This window comes from Hemibagrus wyckioides, linkage group LG25, assembly GCF_019097595.1.
Source record: "Hemibagrus wyckioides isolate EC202008001 linkage group LG25, SWU_Hwy_1.0, whole genome shotgun sequence".
In the NCBI taxonomy this organism is placed as follows: domain Eukaryota; kingdom Metazoa; phylum Chordata; class Actinopteri; order Siluriformes; family Bagridae; genus Hemibagrus; species Hemibagrus wyckioides.
In genome coordinates, this window is record NC_080734.1 from 17,654,831 (window position 1) to 17,675,614 (window position 20,784).

Below are 20,784 nucleotides of genomic sequence, written 5' to 3' on the forward strand. Positions count from 1 at the left end.
CGTCGTTTTCACGCGACGCTATGCGTCAGTGCTTAGGGGCTGTGCGAGCATTTTCATGTGTTTGGTGAAATTTACGGATAAGAAGCAGCTTTAATTATAAGGGTTGATGATCAGGGTAGTCATGAAGAGTTTGCACGCGGTGGTGCACGAGGCTGCGGCCAGTCACGGCTCTAAAACTGCCGCCGTGTTCGACACCGGCGCGTCGCCTGCTGTTCGCTTGACCTATGATGAACTCGCTGCTTTAGGAGGCGAGCTGTGCAGAAACCTGCAGGGAACAGCAGGGAAGAACGAACAGTTTATCGGTGTGTTCTGTGATGTGAACATCTTCCTCCCGGTCTGGATCTTTGGGTATGTCAGTTTGTCTGATAAACTATACGGAGAACAGTATGTAGACACCTGACCATCACATCCACATGTGGGTCTGAACCACACTGGTGCTAAAAAGCTGGAAGCACACAATTATAGATAGATAGATAGATAGATAGATAGATAGATAGATAGATAGACAGGTAGATAGATAGATAGATAGATAGATAGATAGATAGATAGATAGATAGATAGATAGATGGATAGACAGGTAGATAGATGGATAGACAGGTAGATAGATAGATAGATAGATAGATAGATAGATACAGACAGACATAGATAGATAGATAGACAGGTAGATAGATGGATAGACAGGTAGATAGACAGACAGACAGATAGATGGATAGACAGGTAGATAGACAGACAGACATAGATAGATAGATAGACAGATAGATAGATAGATGGATAGACAGGTAGATAGACAGACATAGATAGATAGATAGATAGATAGATAGATAGATAGATAGATAGATAGACAGGTAGATAGATGGATAGATAGATAGATAGATAGATAGATAGATAGATAGATAGATAGACAGATGGATAGATGGATAGATGGATAGATAGATAGACAGGTAGATAGATAGATAGATAGATAGATAGATAGATAGATAGATAGATAGATGGATAGACAGGTAGATAGATGGATAGACAGGTAGATAGACAGACAGACAGATAGATGGATAGACAGGTAGATAGACAGACAGACATAGATAGATAGATAGATAGATAGATAGATAGATAGATAGATAGATGGATAGACAGGTAGATAGACAGACAGACATAGATAGATAGATAGATAGATAGATAGATAGATAGATAGATAGATAGATAGACAGGTAGATAGATGGATAGACAGATAGATAGATAGATGGATAGACAGGTAGATAGACAGACATAGATAGATAGACAGACATAGATAGATAGATAGATAGATAGATAGATAGATAGATAGATAGATAGATAGATAGATAGACAGGTAGATAGATGGATAGACAGGTAGATAGATGGATAGACAGGTAGATAGATGGATAGACAGGTAGATAGATAGATAGATAGATAGATAGATAGATAGATAGATAGATAGACAGGTAGATAGATAGACAGACACATAGATAGATAGGTAGATAGATAGATAGATAGATAGATAGATAGATAGATAGATAGATAGACAGGTAGATAGATGGATAGACAGATAGATAGATAGATAGATGGATAGACAGGTAGATAGACAGACAGATAGATAGATAGATAGATAGATAGATAGATAGATAGATAGATAGATAGATAGATAGATGGATAGACAGGTAGATAGACAGACATAGATAGATAGATGGATAGACAGGTAGATAGATGGATAGACAGGTAGATAGATGGATAGACAGGTAGATAGATGGATAGACAGGTAGATAGATAGATAGATAGATAGATAGATAGTCAGACAGACACTTTATTCATCCCAGTAGGAAATTTACATTGGATTGTATTGTATAGGATGGCTTCCTTTTACTTGAACTAAGAGGTTCAGACCCTGTTCCAGCATGATAATATACACAACTGTGCACAAAGCAAGCACCAGACATGAAGACATGGTGTGTTAAGGTTGTAGAGGAAGAACTGGAGTGTCCTGCACTGAGCCCTGACTCTGACTCAACCCCACTGAACACCTCTGGGATGAATTTGAACACCGAGTGAACCCCAGACCTCCTCACTCTCCTCAGATTAGTGTCTGATCTCACTAAAGCTCTTGTAGATCACAGGCACTCCAACATCTAGTGGAAAACCTTCACATAAAAATAAAGCTTAGCATAACAGCAAACAGGGGAATAAATGTGAAATGGGATGTTCAACAAACACATACTTGAGTGTGACTGGTCATGTGTCCACATACTTTTGGCCATATAGTACACATCCCATGCAAACACCTTGCCGAGCTGCATTTCTGTCCTTACGTTATTTCTACCCACCAAGTCACAATCTTTTCACTGGTCAGTGTCCTGCAGGTGCCTGCTGCCTATGTTCCTCTGGACCCGGTCTCACCACCTCTGCTTACCATGAGAATAATGGACAGATGTCCTTTGAAGTTCTGCTTGATACAGAGCACTTTGCTGCAGGTATTGAGTCTCTTTAGAACAACATTCAGCTATTCCTCTTAAAATATAACTAACGTCAGTGAAATGAACAGGAAAGGTATTTACAGTGTTTTTCCACATAGCATTTTTTTGAACAAACTATCCCCAGTTCTTGTTAAGGTGGATACAAGTGAACTCAGAAAGGGGCTTCGCTTCCATTCTGGACATTTTATCATTGTTAACATCTCAGACTTGTTATTCAGCTCTGTTCCTGTAGTGTAATAGCTGTGCAGCACTGACATCATTTACATGATGCTCCCATTTGGGTAAAATGCTGTACTTTGGATGAGATGTGACAAAAATGTTTGATTAGCTCATTGTGTGTTATTGGTGTAGACAATTCCAAAAGAAATGCCTGCACTACATACATTACATGAATATTTTAATAGCAATATACAGTAATTATTGTTACTGTTGCTGACACAGCACTATTATCACTGCTGCCTAGCTGATTACACTCTATAACATAGTTATTAATGCTACAGTGTCTCCGTCATGTCACTGTCGAACACTGCTGACCTGGCTGTTGGACCAAACACAGAAAGCTCACAGAAAGCCACTTGACTATTTATTTTTTCTGCCAGATGACAGAAAACTGGAGCTCTGCATGTACAGCAACTTGAAAGTTCTTTGTCCGTAAAACAAATATAAAATGCTGTGGATGAACCATTCAGAGACGATCGCACCGTCTCTGAACTGCCGTTGCCTCAGTCAACTTTCAGCAGGAAGGAATTAGTGCTAAATCTATAATGAACTCAGAAAGTACACTGACCTATTAGTTCCTCAAGAGCTCTTGGTTGCTGTTGCAGAAAGGACATTATCAACATTTAGATTATTTAATGTCCAGTGTCACACACATGAGGATGCGGTTCCCTTCTGAGCCTGGTTCTATGCAAGGTTTCTTCCTCATATCATCTCAGGGAGTTTTTCCTCACCACCGTCTCCTCAGACTTGCTCACTAGGGATAAATGTTAGGGATAAAATAGTAAATTAACTTTAAACTTTATATATATTTTTTTCTCTGTTTCTATTCTTCTGTTAAGCTGCTTTGAGACAAAAGCACTATACAAATAAATTGAATTGAGATGGACTGAGACCGGTTTGTTTTCACAACCCACAAAGGTAGTGGAGCACAGAATGAACCTCACCTCTGAAGGAGGTTTACTTTAGGAATGATGATTGGCTGATTAGATAATAGCACGGATTTGTCGGTGTACACCTGTTCCTAATAAAATGGTCAGTGAGTGTATATTGAGTAAAATATTCAAATACTTTTAAGTCTCAACCTTTTTTAGAACACCCTAAAAGCAGATTTTACTTTTAACTTGTGATTTATTTTTTCTTTTTGTCCAGCAATTTCAGAGTGCCTTTTCCAGTTTACTGTCAGTAGAAGTGTTTGCAGTCTGGTCAGCACTTCAGCTTACTTTAGTAAAGCTTCACAAAAATCCACCAACCTCGCCTGAAGCAAGCGAAAGACGGCCGACTGAAGATAATCCGCCGTTAAAGCTCAAACAGGAGGAAAAGCAGCGTCTCAGCGCTGATGATGGTGGAAAGGAAGACCGGGCAGGAGAGCTGGCATACGTTCTGCACACATCTGGAACAACTGGACTTCCTAAAATAGTAAAAGTTCCACACAAGTGTATTGTGCCTAATATAGTGCATCTCAGGTGAGTTTACAGCTCTGTATTTTACACATAAACGAAGCAGTTAATGTAAAATTTTACACGGACAAAAGAAAGCATATCTGAGCAGTTATTTAATCCAGATGTTGCTTCAATTATTTTGGCCTGTTTTATCTTTGATCTTCTTGATTGCGAGCTGCTTAAACGACGATCTCTTCAGCTCTTTATTTCAGGTGACCCCAGATGATGTTGTGTTCCTCGCATCACCTTTAACTTTTGACCCTTCAGTGGTGGAGATGTTTTTGGCCCTGGCTTCTGGAGCTTGTCTTCTGATGGTTCCCTCCGCTGTGAGAAGGATGCCTGCGAGACTAGCTAACGTGTTGTTCAGACGAAACACCACCACGGTTTTACAGGTATATGCCTACAGGAACATTCCAGGGAGTTAATGAGGCTTGAACTAAGGCAAAAGCTAGCGTCAGCTTGATTAAAAAAAAGAAAAACACAGCAGATATTTCTGAAGATCAAGACGAAAGAGCTTTTTCCTTTCCGATGTTGATAGTGAAATCTTTAATTCCAGCCACTTTTGAGATCTCATATAGTTTTCATTCAAATTACCGAGCTTTGTGTTTTGTCTTTATTTGTTATTTAGCTGAAGCTGAAACACTCTTGTACACAATTGCACTGTAAGTGTAGTAAATTTTATAAAAAAAAATAAAAGTAAAAAGCAGTCAGGTCTGTTTATATGAAAACATTTCCAGTTCCATTAAAATCTTTTACAAAGCTAAATCCAATCCAAAAATATATTGGACGAATTACTTATTTATTTAGTTTATTTTATCTGATATCTATTCACTATTTTGTTTTTTGTTTTTTTTTTGCTGGTATCACCCCCATACTGATCCTGATCCTGATCCTGGGTATTGGATCAATGCTGTCGTCTTCTTCTTTTCTACTTCGTCGTCTTCATCTTCTTCTTCATGTTCTTCTTCTTCTTCTTCTTCTTCTTCTTCTTCTTATTATTATTATTATTACTTTTCTGTGTTTTTTTTATAATTGTATTTATTATCAATAGGCTGTGCAATAATGTTTTGTTTTGTTTTTTAATAATCAATTGTTTGAGATCTTGTGCAGTCCATTTATGTTGCTTAAAAATAGTACAGTAGTAATGCATTTTTCAGACTTGATCTGTTGACATCATCATCAGACTCTGTGAGTAAGAAAGTGTTTAATGATGCTTAAACATGGCTGGGTTTGTTAGGGGTGCGTCTCAAACAGCTCTCTAGCTCCCTAGGTGGTGAATCAGTATCTGGTGTACAGAGTTGGGGCTCCAGTAAGTACATTTTTGGCTCATTTAGATTTAAGGTTTTGAGGAAACCCTTGAGCAAGGCTCTTTACCCTCAGCTGCTCGGCTGTATGAATGAGAAGTCATTAATAGCATAAATGTGACTCACTTCCAGTTATCTCTGGCGCTGTTTCATTTGTACACTCGCCTCAAGAGGATGGACCTCATCAGTCACTTATAAACATAAACATATCGAATATAATGATGCTACAAGCAGGATCGTAGGTTAGTGGATTAGTTTAAGTGAGTAAACACTTAAAACTTAAACAAACAATTGAGAGCAAAAACAAGAACTCTTAGATTTGTAGAGAAAGTCCAGAGTCTTCAGGAAATATGAGGTGATGCTCCTTGGTTTTTGTGGGATTTTTTTGAGCGAATGTTCACAGGAATGATTTTGTGATCGAGTCAGACAGAGCGAGAGAGAGAGAGAGAGAGAGAGACCTTAAAAATGTCTGACTTCCTGGTCAGTGCCCTGACGACCGAACTATAGAGCTGATTGAGACGCACCCCTGGATGAAATTCTGATTTAGTCTTGTTTGTTCATCAGGCCACTCCGACTCTGATGAGGCGCTTTGGGGGACGTGTCCTGAAGGAGGAGATACTCAGTGCAGGCTCCTCGTTGAGGGTGTTGGCTTTGGGGGGAGAGGTTTGTCCATCGCTATTCCTCCTCAACAGTTGGAGAGGAGCGGGCAACAAGACACACATTTATAACCTCTACGGCACCACAGAAGTGTCCTGCTGGGCTTGTTACTACAAACTGCCAGACGATCTCACAGTCTCCTCAGACCACATGTGAGTACTGCCTGACCTCTGACCTGTACTACAGGGGTGTGTATATTAATATATAATCGCACTCTCTGGTGTTTATAATCATTTATAATCGCACTCTCTGGTGTTTATAATCATTTATAATCACACTCTCTCTGGTGTTTATAATCATTTATAATCACACTCTCTGGTGTTTATAATCATTTATAATCGCACTCTCTGGTGTTTCTAATCATTTATAATCACACTCTGGTGTTTATAATCATTTATAATCACACTCTCTGGTGTTTATAATCATTTATAATCACACTCTCTGGTGTTTATAATCATTTATAATCACACTCTCTGGTGTTTATAATCATTTATAATCACACTCTCTGGTGTTTATAATCATTTATAATCGCACTCTCTGGTGTTTATAATCATTTATAATCACACTCTGGTGTTTATAATCATTTATAATCGCACTCTCTGGTGTTTCTAATCATTTATAATCGCACTCTCTGGTGTTTCTAATCATTTATAATCGCACTCTCTGGTGTTTCTAATCATTTATAATCGCACTCTGGTGTTTATAATCATTTATAATCACACTCTCTGGTGTTTATAATCATTTATAATCACACTCTCTGGTGTTTATAATCATTTATAATCACACTCTCTGGTGTTTATAATCATTTATAATCACACTCTCTGGTGTTTATAATCATTTATAATCACACTCTCTGGTGTTTATAATCATTTATAATCGCACTCTCTGGTGTTTATAATCATTTATAATCGCACTCTCTGGTGTTTATAATCATTTATAATCGCACTCTCTGGTGTTTATAATAATTCACACTCTCCAGTGTGACCCAAATGAGGATGAAGTTCCCTTTGGAGTCTAGTGCAATGCATTGTGGGTAATTGTTTACACAATTCCAATTAACTGTGTATGACAGTCGCCCCAGGCTTGCTCATTAGTGGTGAATACAAATAAATTTAAATATAAGTCTAATATTAATCTTGAACTTTGTTATGTATTTCTTATGTCCTGTAAAGTTGCTTTGAGGCAATGTCCATTGTTAAAAGTGCTACACAAATAAAATTGAATTGAATTGATTTAGAGTGTCGTGTTTGACAGGGACAGTGGGTCTGTGCCTCTGGGAGAGGCGCTCATGGACACTGCTGTGGAAGTGAGAGATGAGAATGGACGTCTGGTCACTGAAGGAGAGGGACAAGTCTTCATAGGTAATAATAATAGGTAGAAATCTTTGGTCTGTACACACCACTGTAACTTTATATTAGATATATCTCTACAAGACTGATGTATTTTAGCAGATAAAAAAAGAATGATAGTCTTTAAACATTCAGCAGTCAGAAAGTGTGAGATGTTGCACATACAGGGCACTACCGTCAGAGTCTGATCTCAGTTCAGAGTCCAGTGTGTGTGTAAGTGATAGATGATATAGTGCAGTGCAAATGGAAGATAAAGCGGGTTCTGCTGGTTCGATGGCCTGCAAGATGAAGCTCTCCTGCAGACTGATGGTGCAGGATCAGATGTCTACAGTGTGACTAACATCTCAAGGTTAGCCTTAGTCTTAACTCTCTCCTTTCTACGACGATACAGAAGCCACATGAAAGCTGTGATAAAGCAGCAGTCAGGCTGAGCGTAAACGGACGGATCATGACCTGGTGGAAATGTCGATTAACAGAAGGGAGATGACACGAATATCAGCAATGGATTAACTGTTACTTTTACTTCTCCAAGGAGAACTTGAACCTGTGAATTCGCAAATCGAGATTTTGAGATTCGAGAGAAATCAAAAGGCGGCGTTTCGAATTTCTGTGTGTTTCAAAAATTGTGGAGTGCATTGGCAAATTTTAAATGTAATATATTGAGATGTCTTATGAACCTCATATGCCGCTGAACATGATCTGACTGATTTCTTTGAACTTTCTTTGGAGAAATAGTAGTATAAGTCAGAATGCCTTCCCATAAAAGACTATATTCTTTAATTTGAAGTGCTACTGAACTCTCAGCTGAGATGGACCAGAGTGTAAAGCATTTGTGTAAAGTAAGCATATATGCTCAACTTATAAATACAAACATCTCTGCTGAAAAAATAACCGTTTTCCATGAATCCATGTTTCAAATGCTTTTTTTTCTGTTATCTATGCCTCTTCTACTAGATTCGGAAGTTATGTTTTTTGAGTTGTCTGGGTGTCTGAGATTGCAAGCGGTTGCTTGTATGTTGGAGTTCTATGAAACGATCATTGTAAGCAGTAGATGAGATTTTGGGACTGATCTGAACATGGTGAAGGTCACAGCAAGTGTCAGAAATCTTTAAATAGCTTCCTTCCAGTTTGAAGTGTATTTTAGGGGCATACATGCTTGTAAAATAAAGGATTGTACTAGTGGGCTGGAGACGAAGCTTCATTGAGTTCTGCTTGTTATTCCCACCTAGGTGCATACTCAAGTGCATATTTGTATTGCAGGTGGTCAGGAGCGGGTATGCTTACTAGATGATGAGACGCTGACTCCTGCCAAAGGAGTGATGCGTGCTACAGGGGACTGGGTGATGGTGCAGAACTCGCACATCTATTACTTGGGTAGAAAGGACCGACTGGTTAAACGTCATGGTCAGATGCTACACTTGGATGCTTTACAACAGGTGAAAATATCAAGAACATATTCTATGCTTGCTGTAAAAGAGCAAGTCTGTCTGATCTTCTGTTTTGTTTTTGTCTTGTTTCTTCTCCATACCAGGCCATGGAAAGCCTGCCTCAGGTAGAAGCCGGTGTGGTGGGTCTGCACAAGAGCAGCAGATTGGTGGCTTTTGTGGTGCCCAAAATTTACACAAGAACCCTGTCGTCTGAACACAGCAGCAACCAAGAACAGCACATGCACAGCTCCACTAACAACACTGAAAACTCCCATGTTTCCTCCAGAGCTGTAGAGATGGAAGTGCTTAAAGGACTGTCTCAACTTGTGCCCAGTCACAGCATTCCAGATTCTCTATTACTGATCCCCGCCCTGCCGCTCACTAATCATGGTACGGTGTTTTATTCCCCACTGTGTGAATCACAATATCATTTTATTGAAGCATGCATCATGGAAAAAAACCCTCACGTGTTGAAGCACATTTTGTTGTAACAAGTTATGGCTTTGCTCTCTTGTTCCAGTGAAGATGAAGAACTCTAGCACAAAAATCTCGCTCATGCTTGTCTGGAATTGTGTAATCGTTAGGTAAAGTGGCCATGGAGAAGCTGATGAGGATGTATGAGAGACAGAGAGAGGCTAATGGGAAGCACACTAGAACGGGAGACATGGAGACTGTGAGAGAAAGACTCCAGGCACTGTGGAAGGTACGAGGATTAATGCTTATTGCTTGGATGACCTACTAAATACTTCTGAAGAAAAATCCTTAGAATGTAAAGTACATGACTAACTTATATTATGCAAATTGCAGTTTCATTTTCTGATGTAAATGATCAAATTCTCAGGTAGGTTTAGTGACAGAGCTGTTCAAGTCGACGTGGCGCTGGATATAATGATGTGTTTCATACTGTGACAACTTTCAGAGTGAATCAGACTCAGTGTTTTTGTGCGATTATTGTTACAATCTTGGTAGTGTGCCTCTCATATAACTCAGCAATCCCAAGCTAAGAGCGCAAACAAGCTTTCATAATGAGAGCCGAGTACTGAACATTTAACAGCCATGGCGTCGGCTGTGTTTTGATCACGGCAACACACAAACACTCCGAGTCCCCTGCCGAGGAAACAAAGTACAGATGTGCTGAAATAAATTACAGATGTGCTGCATCCACCATCACCTTTTCAAATTGTCCCCTGAATCACTCATGATAAAACTGCAGGCCAGGAGCCATCAGGGCAATAACCAGTTCCCAGAATTCACCAAACAGGCCCTCGGCCATGCTTTTATAAATCCCGAGACACTGCTTCGGGAGGCTTAGACAGGTCTGATAGGAAAAAATTTGTGCTGGCCACTCAGATGGCTTAAAGAGATTCAATTCTATCATTCTCCACAACTCCATCATTCTCCACAGAGATCAATCCTCCATCATTCTACATAGAGATCCATAACTTCATCATTCTCAAGAGATCCTTAACTCCATCATTCTCCATAGAGATCCATAACTCCATTATTATCCATAAAGATCCATAATTCCAGCATCTGCATAGAGATCCATAACTCCATTATTGTCCATAGAGATCCATAACTCCTAACATCTGCATAGAGATCCATTACTCCATCATTCTCCATAGAGATCCATAACCCCATCATTCTCAAGAGATCCTTAACTCCATCACTTCACCTGTTTAGTTGTCATGACATGATCTATCTACAATAAGGAAAGTTAACATGATCTTGAAACGTTCTCCCAATCGATTGCTGCCACCTGATTGATGTTGTGCAAGTGAAACAGTGGCACTCCGGAGTGTAGGGAAGGCCTTGTGGTGGAAAGGTCCTGCTGGAGTCCCTTGTCTCCTCCACTCTGTCAGCACTGTGTGATGAACCCGGGAGATGTTTGTCCCAGTAACACACAAACTCTTAACTGCTTTATTGCTCAGGATGGGACACTCCTATATCCGATGATAAACTGATAAACCTTGGTTAATCTGTGCTTAAAGATACTGTTTGGGAAAGACAAGGACTAGCCAGCACATATATTCTATTCTTTTGGACTCTGGAGTGGCTCCAGAAGATCAGTGGATATATTGTTCTGAATTCAACTGACCTTCACCACTGTCCAATGCCACATCTTGAATCAAGGTCTGGAAGCAGCTACAATCACAGAGGTCTGATGTGTACCCTGTTACCACTCAGCAGGTCACCTGGGGACTGGGGAAGTGACCTGGCTCGTTCCTGATCATGGGGGAATGTACCTTCTGACTACACTCCTGTACACTCCCTCTGACTACACTCCTTAAACCACACCTCCACCGTCAATTATTTTTCTTTGTCATGGGTGACCTGCTCAAAAACAGTTGTTGATAATTGTTGCTTTATTCTGTGTAAGATGAATCTTACAGAGAATGACTATGGTATAAGAGATGCTTTGGATTTCAAGTTGTCCTTAATGTGTGTGTGTGTGTGGCAGGAATGTCTAGGACTTTGTGATGACGGAGCTGTCGCAGACGATGCACACTTCATGTTAAGCGGTGGGGATTCTCTCCAAGCGCTGCGCCTCTTCGATTACATCACGGTTACCATGGAAACCGCTCCTGCAGGTCTGCTGGAGGTCATCCTAGATGGCTCTTTTTCAGATGTCCTAAAACACATCACAGCAACCCGCCCAAATCCTATCAAGACATCAGGCAAGAGACTAGCTGAAGATTCTACATCTGTTGTTTCGACTAAGAGGAGATACCACACAGAAGCTGATGCGAACTTTGACCCTGAGGGGATTTTGCCACCTGTGGGGTCTTCAGAGAGTGGCAAAAAGAGATTTGTTGTTGTTCGTAGAGCTGGGGATGTTGTATTTTGGGATAACTTTCCAAACAGAGAGCTTATAACAAATTCAAAAGGAGAAAGTGGCAACATGGACAGGAAACGTGAGGAGTGTCCGAGTGCAGAACTCAGCCCTTTATCTATAAGCAGAAGAAGTCTGACCGCCACGAATAGTTCCTCTCTAAGACCCACAGACATGGATGTTCCAGCAGAGGATGGACAAAGCAGTGGTGTTACTTCACAAGCAGACATTAGAAAAGACATCCAACCCCTGGGCCTGCAGCTACGTTGGAGTTCGGACACGGGCAGATGTGTGGACGCTTCACCTGTGCTACTGGTTGGCCCTGAGCGAAACACTGTGTTTATTGGCTCTCACTCTCACAGACTACAGGCTCTGGACCTCAGCAGTGGAGAGGTGGTGTGGGAGCGTGTGTTAGGGGACAGACTGGAGTCTTCTGCTGCTGTCTCCAAATGTGGGACTCTGGTGGCATTAGGTTTGTAATTAGTCTTTTGTATTCTATATTAAAATGAGGGTTTGATTTCTTTTTTACCTTAATATTTTGTTCATCTCAAAATGCCCCCAAAAAATAATTTCATAATTCATCTTTGGCGCAATGAATTATATAAAAAAGTATGTATATATTGGAGATTCTTTGTCAGTATGAAACATCTTTAGTTCGACACAGATAGGTGCGTATTTAAAATACTTACATTTGAGTGATTTTAGAGCTTTAAGTAATATAAAATTAATATATTTAAGCCATAATAAAAAAATAATAAAAAATGTAAATAGTGTTTTAATATACACTACATTGCCAAAAGTTTTGGGACATCTGCCTTTACATGCACATGAACATGCAAATGGCATCCCATTCTTAACAACAGCTTTAACTCTTCTGGGAAGGCTTTCCACAAGGTTTAGGAGTGTGTTTATGGGAATTTTTGACCATTCCTCTTTGTGAGCTCAGGCACTGATGTTGGACGAGAAGGCCTGGCTCGCAACCTATCACTGTACCACACTTGAATTCACTGAGCTCCTGAGAGCGACCCATTCTTTCACAAATGTATGTAGAAGATGTCTGCATGCCTAGATGCTTGATTTTATACACCTGTGGCCATGGAAGTGATTGGAACAGCTGAATCCAATGATTTGGAGGGGTGTCCCAAAACTTTTGGTAAAATTGTGTATATTTCATTGTCTGTACCGCTTGTCCGATCTATCCTCGGGTCACGGGGAGCCTGCGCCTATCTCAGGCATCATCAGGCATCAAGGCAGGATACACCCTGGATGGAGTGCCAACCCATCGCAGGGCACACACACTCATTCACTCACACAATCACACACTACGGGCATTTTAGAGACTCCAATCAGTCTAGAAGCCTGTATTTGGACTGTTGGAGGAAACCGGAGCACCCGGAGGAAACCCACCAAGCACGGGGGGAACATGCAAACTCCACACACACAGTGAGTGGGAGCGAGACTTGAACCCAGGACGCTGGAGGTGTGAGGCAAACATGCTAAAATAGTGTATATATTAGTTTTAATAAATCTATTTTTTTATTTTTTTTTATTTTTACTTTTTCAAATCAAAAGATCTGCTGAAGAGTGGATTCTCTGTTGTCAGTAGAGAGAACTTGAGGGTTAAAAGAGGTTTATTATGACTCATTATAAAGCCTGCATTATTAAGCTGATGAATTTGACAGTGCTAATATTAGTTGAATGAACACCTCTTACTTCTCTTGATGGTCCAGTGCCTGGTCTCTGTTCTCAGGGTGTTATGACGGACAGGTATATTTCCTGAGCGTGGATTCGGGTGAGACGCACTGGGTGTTTAAGACAGGAGACACAGTGAAGAGTTCTCCTGCTGTAGATCCTCAGACTGGCCTGGTTATCGTCAGCTCCCATGATGGACATGTCTACGCGTTAGAACCTCTGGTAAAGACTTCTGTTATCATCTGGTTAATACTTTAGTGAATATTATTCATAGTATTCAAATATTTTCCATTTTCCATCACATTTGTTGATTATTTTGATGGAATACAAACAGAATTTAATAATTGTGTGTGTTTCAGGTGAAGCGGTGTGTGTGGAAACACTATTGTGGAGGTGGTGCAGTGTTTTCTTCCCCCTGTGTCCACTCCTCGCCCAGACGGCTATACTCAGCCACTCTAAGAGGGCAGCTCCATTGTCTTAGTCCGGTGATTATTGAGCCTTATTTTTATAAATTAAGTTGTCACATATACATTACTGCACAGTGAAATTATTTCTTCCCATCCTTGGGAGTTGGGGTCAGAGCGCAGGGTCAGCCATGATGCAGTGCCCCTGGAGCAGGGTGGGTTAGGGGCCTTGCTCAAGGGCCCAACTGTGGCAGCTTGGTGGTGCTGGGGCTTGAGCCCCGATCTTCCGGTCAACGACCCAGAGCTTTAACTACTTAAGCTACCACTGCCCCATACAGAGTTGCCTTTCTATTCGTACATAGTGCTGTTTATTAGCTTTTTAATAAATATATCTTTTCTTATTTACTAAAATCATTCAGACACAGTTAGCCTCAAATACTGATTCAACCTGTTAGTTTGAATTACAGATGAAATTCTGTCTCATTGTTTTATAGGACAGCGGTACACTCTTGTGGACGTATTCCACTGATGTTCCGTTTTTCTCCTCTCCTTCCTGTTCTGACTCCTGCGTCTGTGTGGGTTCAGTGAATGGACACATCACTGCATTAAGCCATGATGGAAATGTGGTAAGAGAAGGTATCAGGGAGGATGTAGTGTGAATAAAGGGGCTGTAAAGTATTGAAATGTTATGGAGAAAAAAAGTCTGGCCAGTTTCTATAGAGATGTCCATGAACTTTGCTTGTGAATTACTTTGAACTTGTTTCCCCAGTTATGGGATTTCCTCACCGATGGACCCGTCTTCTCATCGCCGTGCCTGACCTCAACCAGATCTGACGCGCATGACGGTTTCACGACATTGTCTCCATCTTGCCCAGCTGTTTTTTGTGGATCGCACGATTCCTCTGTATACTGCATCGACTCTGCTAACGGCTCGTTACTATGGAGATTCCGAACCACAGGCAAGGTGTATTCCAGTCCGTTTGTTTTTGATGGATCTCCCTGGGGCGTGAGAACCCTGGTAGCCATAGCGTCAACTGACGGAACCTTGTGGGTACTAGACGGAGAACAGGGAACAGTGAAAGCCTCTTTCCTCTTACCTGGAGAACTCTTTTCCTCTCCTGTGGTGTGGGGTCACGCTATAGTTCTGGGATGTCGGAACGACTACGTCTACTGCTTGGAACTGACTATGAGGACAGAATAACTAAAGCATCTCTTAGTGTATATGTTTGTATATGTTTTACTGGCTGTAATATAATGTGTATATAAAACTATTTAAATGAAATTTTTTACAGATGTTCATATTATTTATATATATATATATATATATATATAAGATATTTTTCTGGGCAAAAACAGGCATTTCAACTCCAGACATCGAACATCTGTCGTTAATGTTTTGTTTTTTCCTTTGTGTTACTTAATGAGGACCTTTTTTGCAAATGGAGCAAATAAAAAGTGCAAGTACCAACAAACTGCTTTTATTTTTAAATGTTACATACAACACTGTTTTTCGACGCTACATGATTGCACACGGCCGAATTAAAAACAAAGCGACGGAAACTCGGAGGGTCTTCAAAGGAACACAGTGCAGTTCAGTCCACCTCTGTACATAGATACCTACATACATTACATACATACATACAAAATATTACGTTAAGTACAGGGGGTTGGTGTGTGTTTTTGCTGGGAGATCAAAGCTCTATTCGTTCGAAGCTGCTGTCATTTCTGAGAATAATGTCATTTCCTTCGCGAAGTCATTGGTTAGTCTTCCCCCAGCAGGATTTTTTCTCTCTTTTTTTCTTTTCCTTTTAAAGCACTGATCTCCCACTGACTTGCTTTTTAATGTCAGATACTAGACAAGCTACAGGATAACAGTGTTTCTATTACAGCAAGCAAGCAGTCTGTGTTGCAGAGAACTATTTCCAAAGAAACTGGAGGGCAATCAAACACTGTGCAAGAAGCAGATAGTTCGTTAACATTTGGTTAATGGTTTCCAGTCAAGTGAATTAACATGGTGGTTCAACGGAAGCGTTGTTAAGAACATTTACTATGTAAGTTATTTACATAAGTAAACACAGTGACCGTCATCATTAACGCTCATTTTCAGTGACGGGCTCAAATGACAGCGGTCATCTGTCACACAGTGAAAATCTTGGCCAGGATATCAAATAAGTTATTATTCACAACAAAAAAATAAAACAGGAGAATTTACCTTGTCCATATTAGACAAGAGGTGTTAAGACAACTCAACAAATACGTTTTTGGAAGATGGCAGGTCCGGTATCTAGATTTAATTTAAAAAAAAATATACAAAAACAGTATCCAGTTCTGAAGTTCATGCTTGTAATACATCAGGGGGTGAAGTAAGATGGATGTTATGGTGATATCTACTGTGCAGCTTTAGCCCTTGAGTGAGTTCTTAAAAGACTCCCCAAAGAGTTGATCTCAAACTGTTAAAGAAGACATTTGTTTTTAGTAATATTTCTTTGTATACTACGCATGCCTTATATATTCCGACAAACGATTTGCTAGGAATAGGTCTGTTAGGCTTAGATTCCCGCTGGGTTGTGACTAGAAGATATACACTTGAAAGATTTGGGGTTTTTTTTGTTTTTTTTAATTTAATGCAAATTAAAGAAATAAATAAATAAGTGAGTGCTTTGCTCTTCATATCTGTCTCTTAAATCCAGAATTGTTTGTTTAAACAGCGGTATGTTTGAGCACGTAATTATAGCTATGGATCATTTTATAATATTATGAGAATGTTAATGTTTTAGTTATACATGTCGCTTGCTACCCATTCTGTGGGATGAAAATGGCACCAAAAAAACAAAGTGAACGCAGTTTTCCAGGTCAAGTGGTGTTTTGTGACTTGTTATGAGTATGGTGAAATGATACCATGTGAATGAGTGAGCTGATTAGAAGCTTGTGTCAAAGCTATCACTTGATGATCTGCGGGCAGTCACTCCATGCTTTGGCCTTACGCTTGGCGAGAGCAAGCCAAGCTGGTTCAGTGGAAACCTGTGGTGTGTCACTGGGTGGGAAGCGCTTTGTTATGTCCTTTGCTGCTGGAGGTGATGGGGTAGAGTCTGCTATCTCGACTGAAAAAGATAAATCGAACTTTAGTGTATTTTGACTTTGACTTTAGTGTATTTTGTGCAGAACATCCTAATAAACAGAAATAAACATGGCACCTGTAACAGAAGTGGGTAAGGTGTTGGCCTTCTTTAAGTTGTCACGACGCTCGAAGCGAGTCAGTAACGTGTCTGGTCTCTTGTTCTCCTCCGGGGTTTGTGCCTTAGGAATACCGGAATTTCCATTCCCTTTCCCCTCTGTAGGGCTCACTACTCCAGCCTGTAAGATAAATCCTGAGATGTTTCCCATACCATAGTAGATTCCTATAAACACAGTTAAAGTCCTCATTTCCTTCCTTCTGACCATGTTTGAGTTTCTCAGAGATGAATTGCAGTGTGAAAACTTCTGCAACCAGGTGCAAGCACAGCAATGAGAAACAGCCAATGCTAACCTGACAGGAAATCAAATTCATATACTCTCATGTGTAGTAGATCCAGTTAAGCATTTATCTATTCGTTAGGAAGAGCAGAACTATATGTATGCACAATAATATTGCTTCCTATCAGTAGTAAAACAAATATAATGTGATTCCTAGTGGCACACAGTATACGCTTCTCTTTGCAGAACAGTCGATCCTCACTGCTTGTCTTTCCCCAACCAAGCCTTCCACCACATTTTTCTCCTTTTTTTGTTCCAATACTGAAAAACAGTCCCATGACTGACAGCTCCTTCTTTTATATTCCTGAGAAAATGGGATTTGTAGATCAGGCAGGCTTCTCCGGGTAGGAGAGGTGCACACCCTTACATCCACAACAACTGATTTCAAGATACTAAAGTCGTGTAGTATGAAATGTTCAATTATTCTGAGATTGAGAAAGTCATGTAGTGTGCACTCGGCTGTATATCCTGGAACTACAGGTTGAACGGATACGTGTGGTGCTACTGGACTTACGCTTTCTCGGTCCCTGGCTTGTTTCTCAGCCAGCTTGGCTTCTCTCTGGTTCTTCCTTTCCTCTCTGCTTTGCTGCTGTTCTCTAAAACCCTTCTGTTTCTGCAAAGCCAGAGTGATCCATAATGGTCCCGTCTCCTTCTCCTGTGTCCGTGAGCTGTCTAAGGAATGCCTGCTCTGCAGAGAGGGCTTTTCTGTGAAGGAGACAGGAGAGTAATTTGCATCTACTTTAAAAACCACAAAGACACACTAACTGAAGACTTGATTACCTTAACAATGTTCTGGACTGTGTTTCTATTTACGGAAGTAACATTATTCAGTAGTTTTACGATTATGGTATGTAATGTGATACTATAGAAAGCAGTGGCGGGCCGTTCACAAGGCATGTAATTTGAACAAATATTTGTTTGTGACATTTAAAATGTCATATGGCAATTAAGTTACATTATACTTGCCTCTTCTTATTAGTTCAGTCCTCCGGTCTGCTTTCTCCCTCCATGGAATGCTGATGGATGGAAAGAAGGACTTCTTTTCTTTTGGCTCATCATCACCCTGGCCATTTCTCGGACACTGCACGGATTCCGAGGGCTCTAACTTTTGATCAATGCGCTCTTCAGAAGCTGCCACTTCTGGCCCACCTGATCTCGGGGAAAGCATGTCCCCAGAAGTCCTTCTACTAGGTTTAGGTAGGGGAGAAGGTGGCGGTGTGGCACCATCGGATGGTTTGGGAAATGTAGCTGGTTTCTGATAAATTGGGGGCTTAGAGATGAGTTTGTCGCGTTCACTACATGCCGAAGAGGGAGCACTTCTACCAGGCCTGAAGCGTGACTCTACACCAGAGGTTCCTTGAAATTTCATTCCACTCTCTCCAAGTGGAGAGGTGATACTGGTCTTCTCAGAGAATACAGAAGATTCAGAGTACTGGTCAATAGAGGTAAGGGGCACTGGTACTCCTTCAAAACTATCACCTGCACTATATCTTTTCTTCCTCTTCTCTGTGGATTGCTCACTATGAAAACGAAGCGAGTAGTTGGTCCTCCTCAGCTTGATACCAAACGGAGAGGGCCGCTCATCACCACTCTGGTCTCTGTGATCCCCATAATCCTTTGTGTCCGAGTCCTCTGAAACCGCCTGGCTCAAGGGTCCTGTTTCAGACGACGGAGATTTCAGGGTTCCATGTGTGAGACATGGAACCAGGAAGGAAGGGAGGTCTTTAGCAAACTTGCATTCTTCTGTACTGTCTGAGATACGGACAATCTTTCCTCCCTTATTCTGACCTTTACTGGGAGAAGAAGGTGAATGAAGATGCTGATTAGGAGCCAAATCTGTAGCTGGTACTTCCTCCTGACCTCCTTCTGTCTCTTCTTGACTAAAGACCTCTGAATTTCTATTTGAGTCAGCGAACTTCTTTCTGGCTGGAGTGATGGAAAACTTAGCGCTTGCTGACACGGTCTTCCTGAGATTAGCGTGAGAAAACGGTGTCTCGCTGATATCTTCGCTTGTTGTTCGGCTCTGCACCTGTCTGTCTGGGTATTCCTGGTATTTTCCATCTAGTCCACCCTTAAAAATTTTGGATCGTATACTGGCCCACTCTGCCAAGACAGCAGCACTAGACTGCTCTGCAGATAAAGAGGATTCGTTTAAGGATTTGGTTTTTCCAGATTTGCGGTCTGGTGATGTCTTGTTCTTCCCTGCTGGTGTCCCGAAAGCTTTTTTGTCCTCAGAGAGACCAAGCAGAGACTTACAGGCTGTATCTTTTATCTGATCCAGATTCACTGCTGTACCACACAGCTGAGCTCCAGTCACTAATATAGCAGTGTGAGGAACATACAGGGATGAAGATAAAGTTGGTGAATCAGGAACTCCTGCAGTGCCTTCCCTGATTTCAGCAGCAGCTTCCCCCTGCTGAGGTGCTACTGGGGTAACTGGTGTTAGATTGACCTTCTGGAACAGGATTTGCTTTTCACCAGAGGACACTTTGAAAGTGAAAGGTCTTTGCCTTTCTTCCATCTCCCTCCATCGCAGCTCCTCTGCTTTTCTCTTCCACTCTGGATCAGAGGATGCTGATTGCTCCTCAGCAGCTCTTATCTCTTCTTGCTGCCTCTTTCTTTTATCCTCTTCCTTTCTTTTCTTTTCATCAGCCAGTCTTTTAATCTCAGCCTCCTCTTCTTCTTGTCGCCTGCTTTGTTCCTCATAAAGGCGTGCTTCTTCTTCTCTTTGCTTTTTTTCCTCTAACTCCCAAAGCCTTAGTTTTTCTGCCTCTTCCTCCTCCTCTTTTCTTTTTTGCTCCTCCAATTCTTTCATTCTCCTCTCCTCCTCCAGGCGAAAGTGCTCTGCTATGATTTCCTGCTGTCTTCTTTCTTCCTCTGCTCTCTGTCTCTCTTCTTCTCTCTTTTTTCTTTCTTCTTCCTCACGTCTCTTCCTCTCTTCCATCTCCCTCAAGCGTTGCGCCTCCTCCTCCCTCTTTCTCCTTTCATCCTCTTCCTTCCTTCTGTCTTCTTCCCACTGCCTTCGCTTCTCTTCCTCCCTTCGCTGACATTCTTCCTGTTTTCTGCGGATTGTCTCCTGTTCCAGACGCAGTTCCTCAGCTCTTCTGTCTTCTTCTCTCCTTCTCTGTTTCTCTTGCTCCTGGATTCTCTGGAACTCGAGACGCTCCTGCTCCTCTTCATGGAGTCTCTGCTTCTTAGATTTTTCAGGAAGCTCTTGATCATCTCTGGTCCAGTGGCTTCTTACATGCCCTTCTCTCCAAACATCTGTTTCATCTGCACGTTTCTGCACATCTGTCTCTTCCTGCAGAACTGCTGAAATAGCCACCTCCAGATACTCCTAAAATTGACAAAGAAACAGCAGTTAGTTATTGTTCTGCTATACAGTTTGACACTTTTGCCTCTATGATCAATTCTTGGATCATGTTATTAAACTTCTGCTCATGGATCCTCCCTCCCATGCTCTC

The 20,784-nt window shown here is 41.1% G+C and overlaps 2 protein-coding genes across 6 annotated transcripts in view; one reads left to right on the forward strand and one right to left on the reverse strand.

Moving 5' to 3' along the window:
• The first annotated feature begins 17 nt into the window (after positions 1-17).
• Positions 18-15,278, forward strand: aasdh (aminoadipate-semialdehyde dehydrogenase). 2 transcript variants are annotated; one of them, XM_058379167.1, is made up of 14 exons: positions 18-348; positions 2,360-2,480; positions 3,852-4,165; positions 4,341-4,533; positions 6,010-6,254; positions 7,363-7,463; positions 8,712-8,887; positions 8,983-9,268; positions 9,463-9,581; positions 11,340-12,183; positions 13,462-13,625; positions 13,763-13,888; positions 14,302-14,433; positions 14,577-15,278. In XM_058379167.1, the coding sequence occupies exons 1-14, from the start codon at positions 107-109 to the stop codon at positions 15,006-15,008; spliced, it is 3,495 nt and encodes a 1,164-aa protein (XP_058235150.1). In that variant the 5' UTR covers positions 18-106; the 3' UTR covers positions 15,009-15,278. The 2 variants fall into 2 exon arrangements, with proteins under 2 accessions (XP_058235150.1, XP_058235149.1); XM_058379166.1 differs by having other exon boundaries at positions 7,357-7,463; positions 14,577-15,277.
• Positions 15,279-15,287: 9 nt separating this feature from the next.
• Positions 15,288-20,784, reverse strand: part of cracd (capping protein inhibiting regulator of actin dynamics) — a 40,197-nt gene continuing 34,700 nt past the window's right edge. For all 4 annotated transcript variants that reach the window (XM_058379162.1, XM_058379164.1, XM_058379163.1 and 1 more), the window contains 4 exons: positions 18,287-20,657; positions 17,835-18,025; positions 17,002-17,161; positions 15,288-16,908 (listed from right to left, as the gene is read on the reverse strand). In XM_058379162.1, coding sequence (XP_058235145.1) covers positions 16,748-16,908; positions 17,002-17,161; positions 17,835-18,025; positions 18,287-20,657 — 2,883 coding nt within the window. In that variant the 3' untranslated portion in view covers positions 15,288-16,747. The remainder of the gene's footprint in view (positions 16,909-17,001; positions 17,162-17,834; positions 18,026-18,286; positions 20,658-20,784) is intronic.

Bases quoted from the DNA above. Each gene is read 5' to 3' on its own strand.
- aasdh (XM_058379166.1), top strand. From the start codon at position 107: ATGATCAGGGTAGTCATGAAGAGTTTGCACGCGGTGGTGCACGAGGCT. The intron at 4,166-4,340 runs GTGAGTTTACAG...CGATCTCTTCAG, and splicing joins CCTAATATAGTGCATCTCAG to CTCTTTATTTCAGGTGACCC. The intron at 4,534-6,009 runs GTATATGCCTAC...TTTGTTCATCAG, and splicing joins ACACCACCACGGTTTTACAG to GCCACTCCGACTCTGATGAG.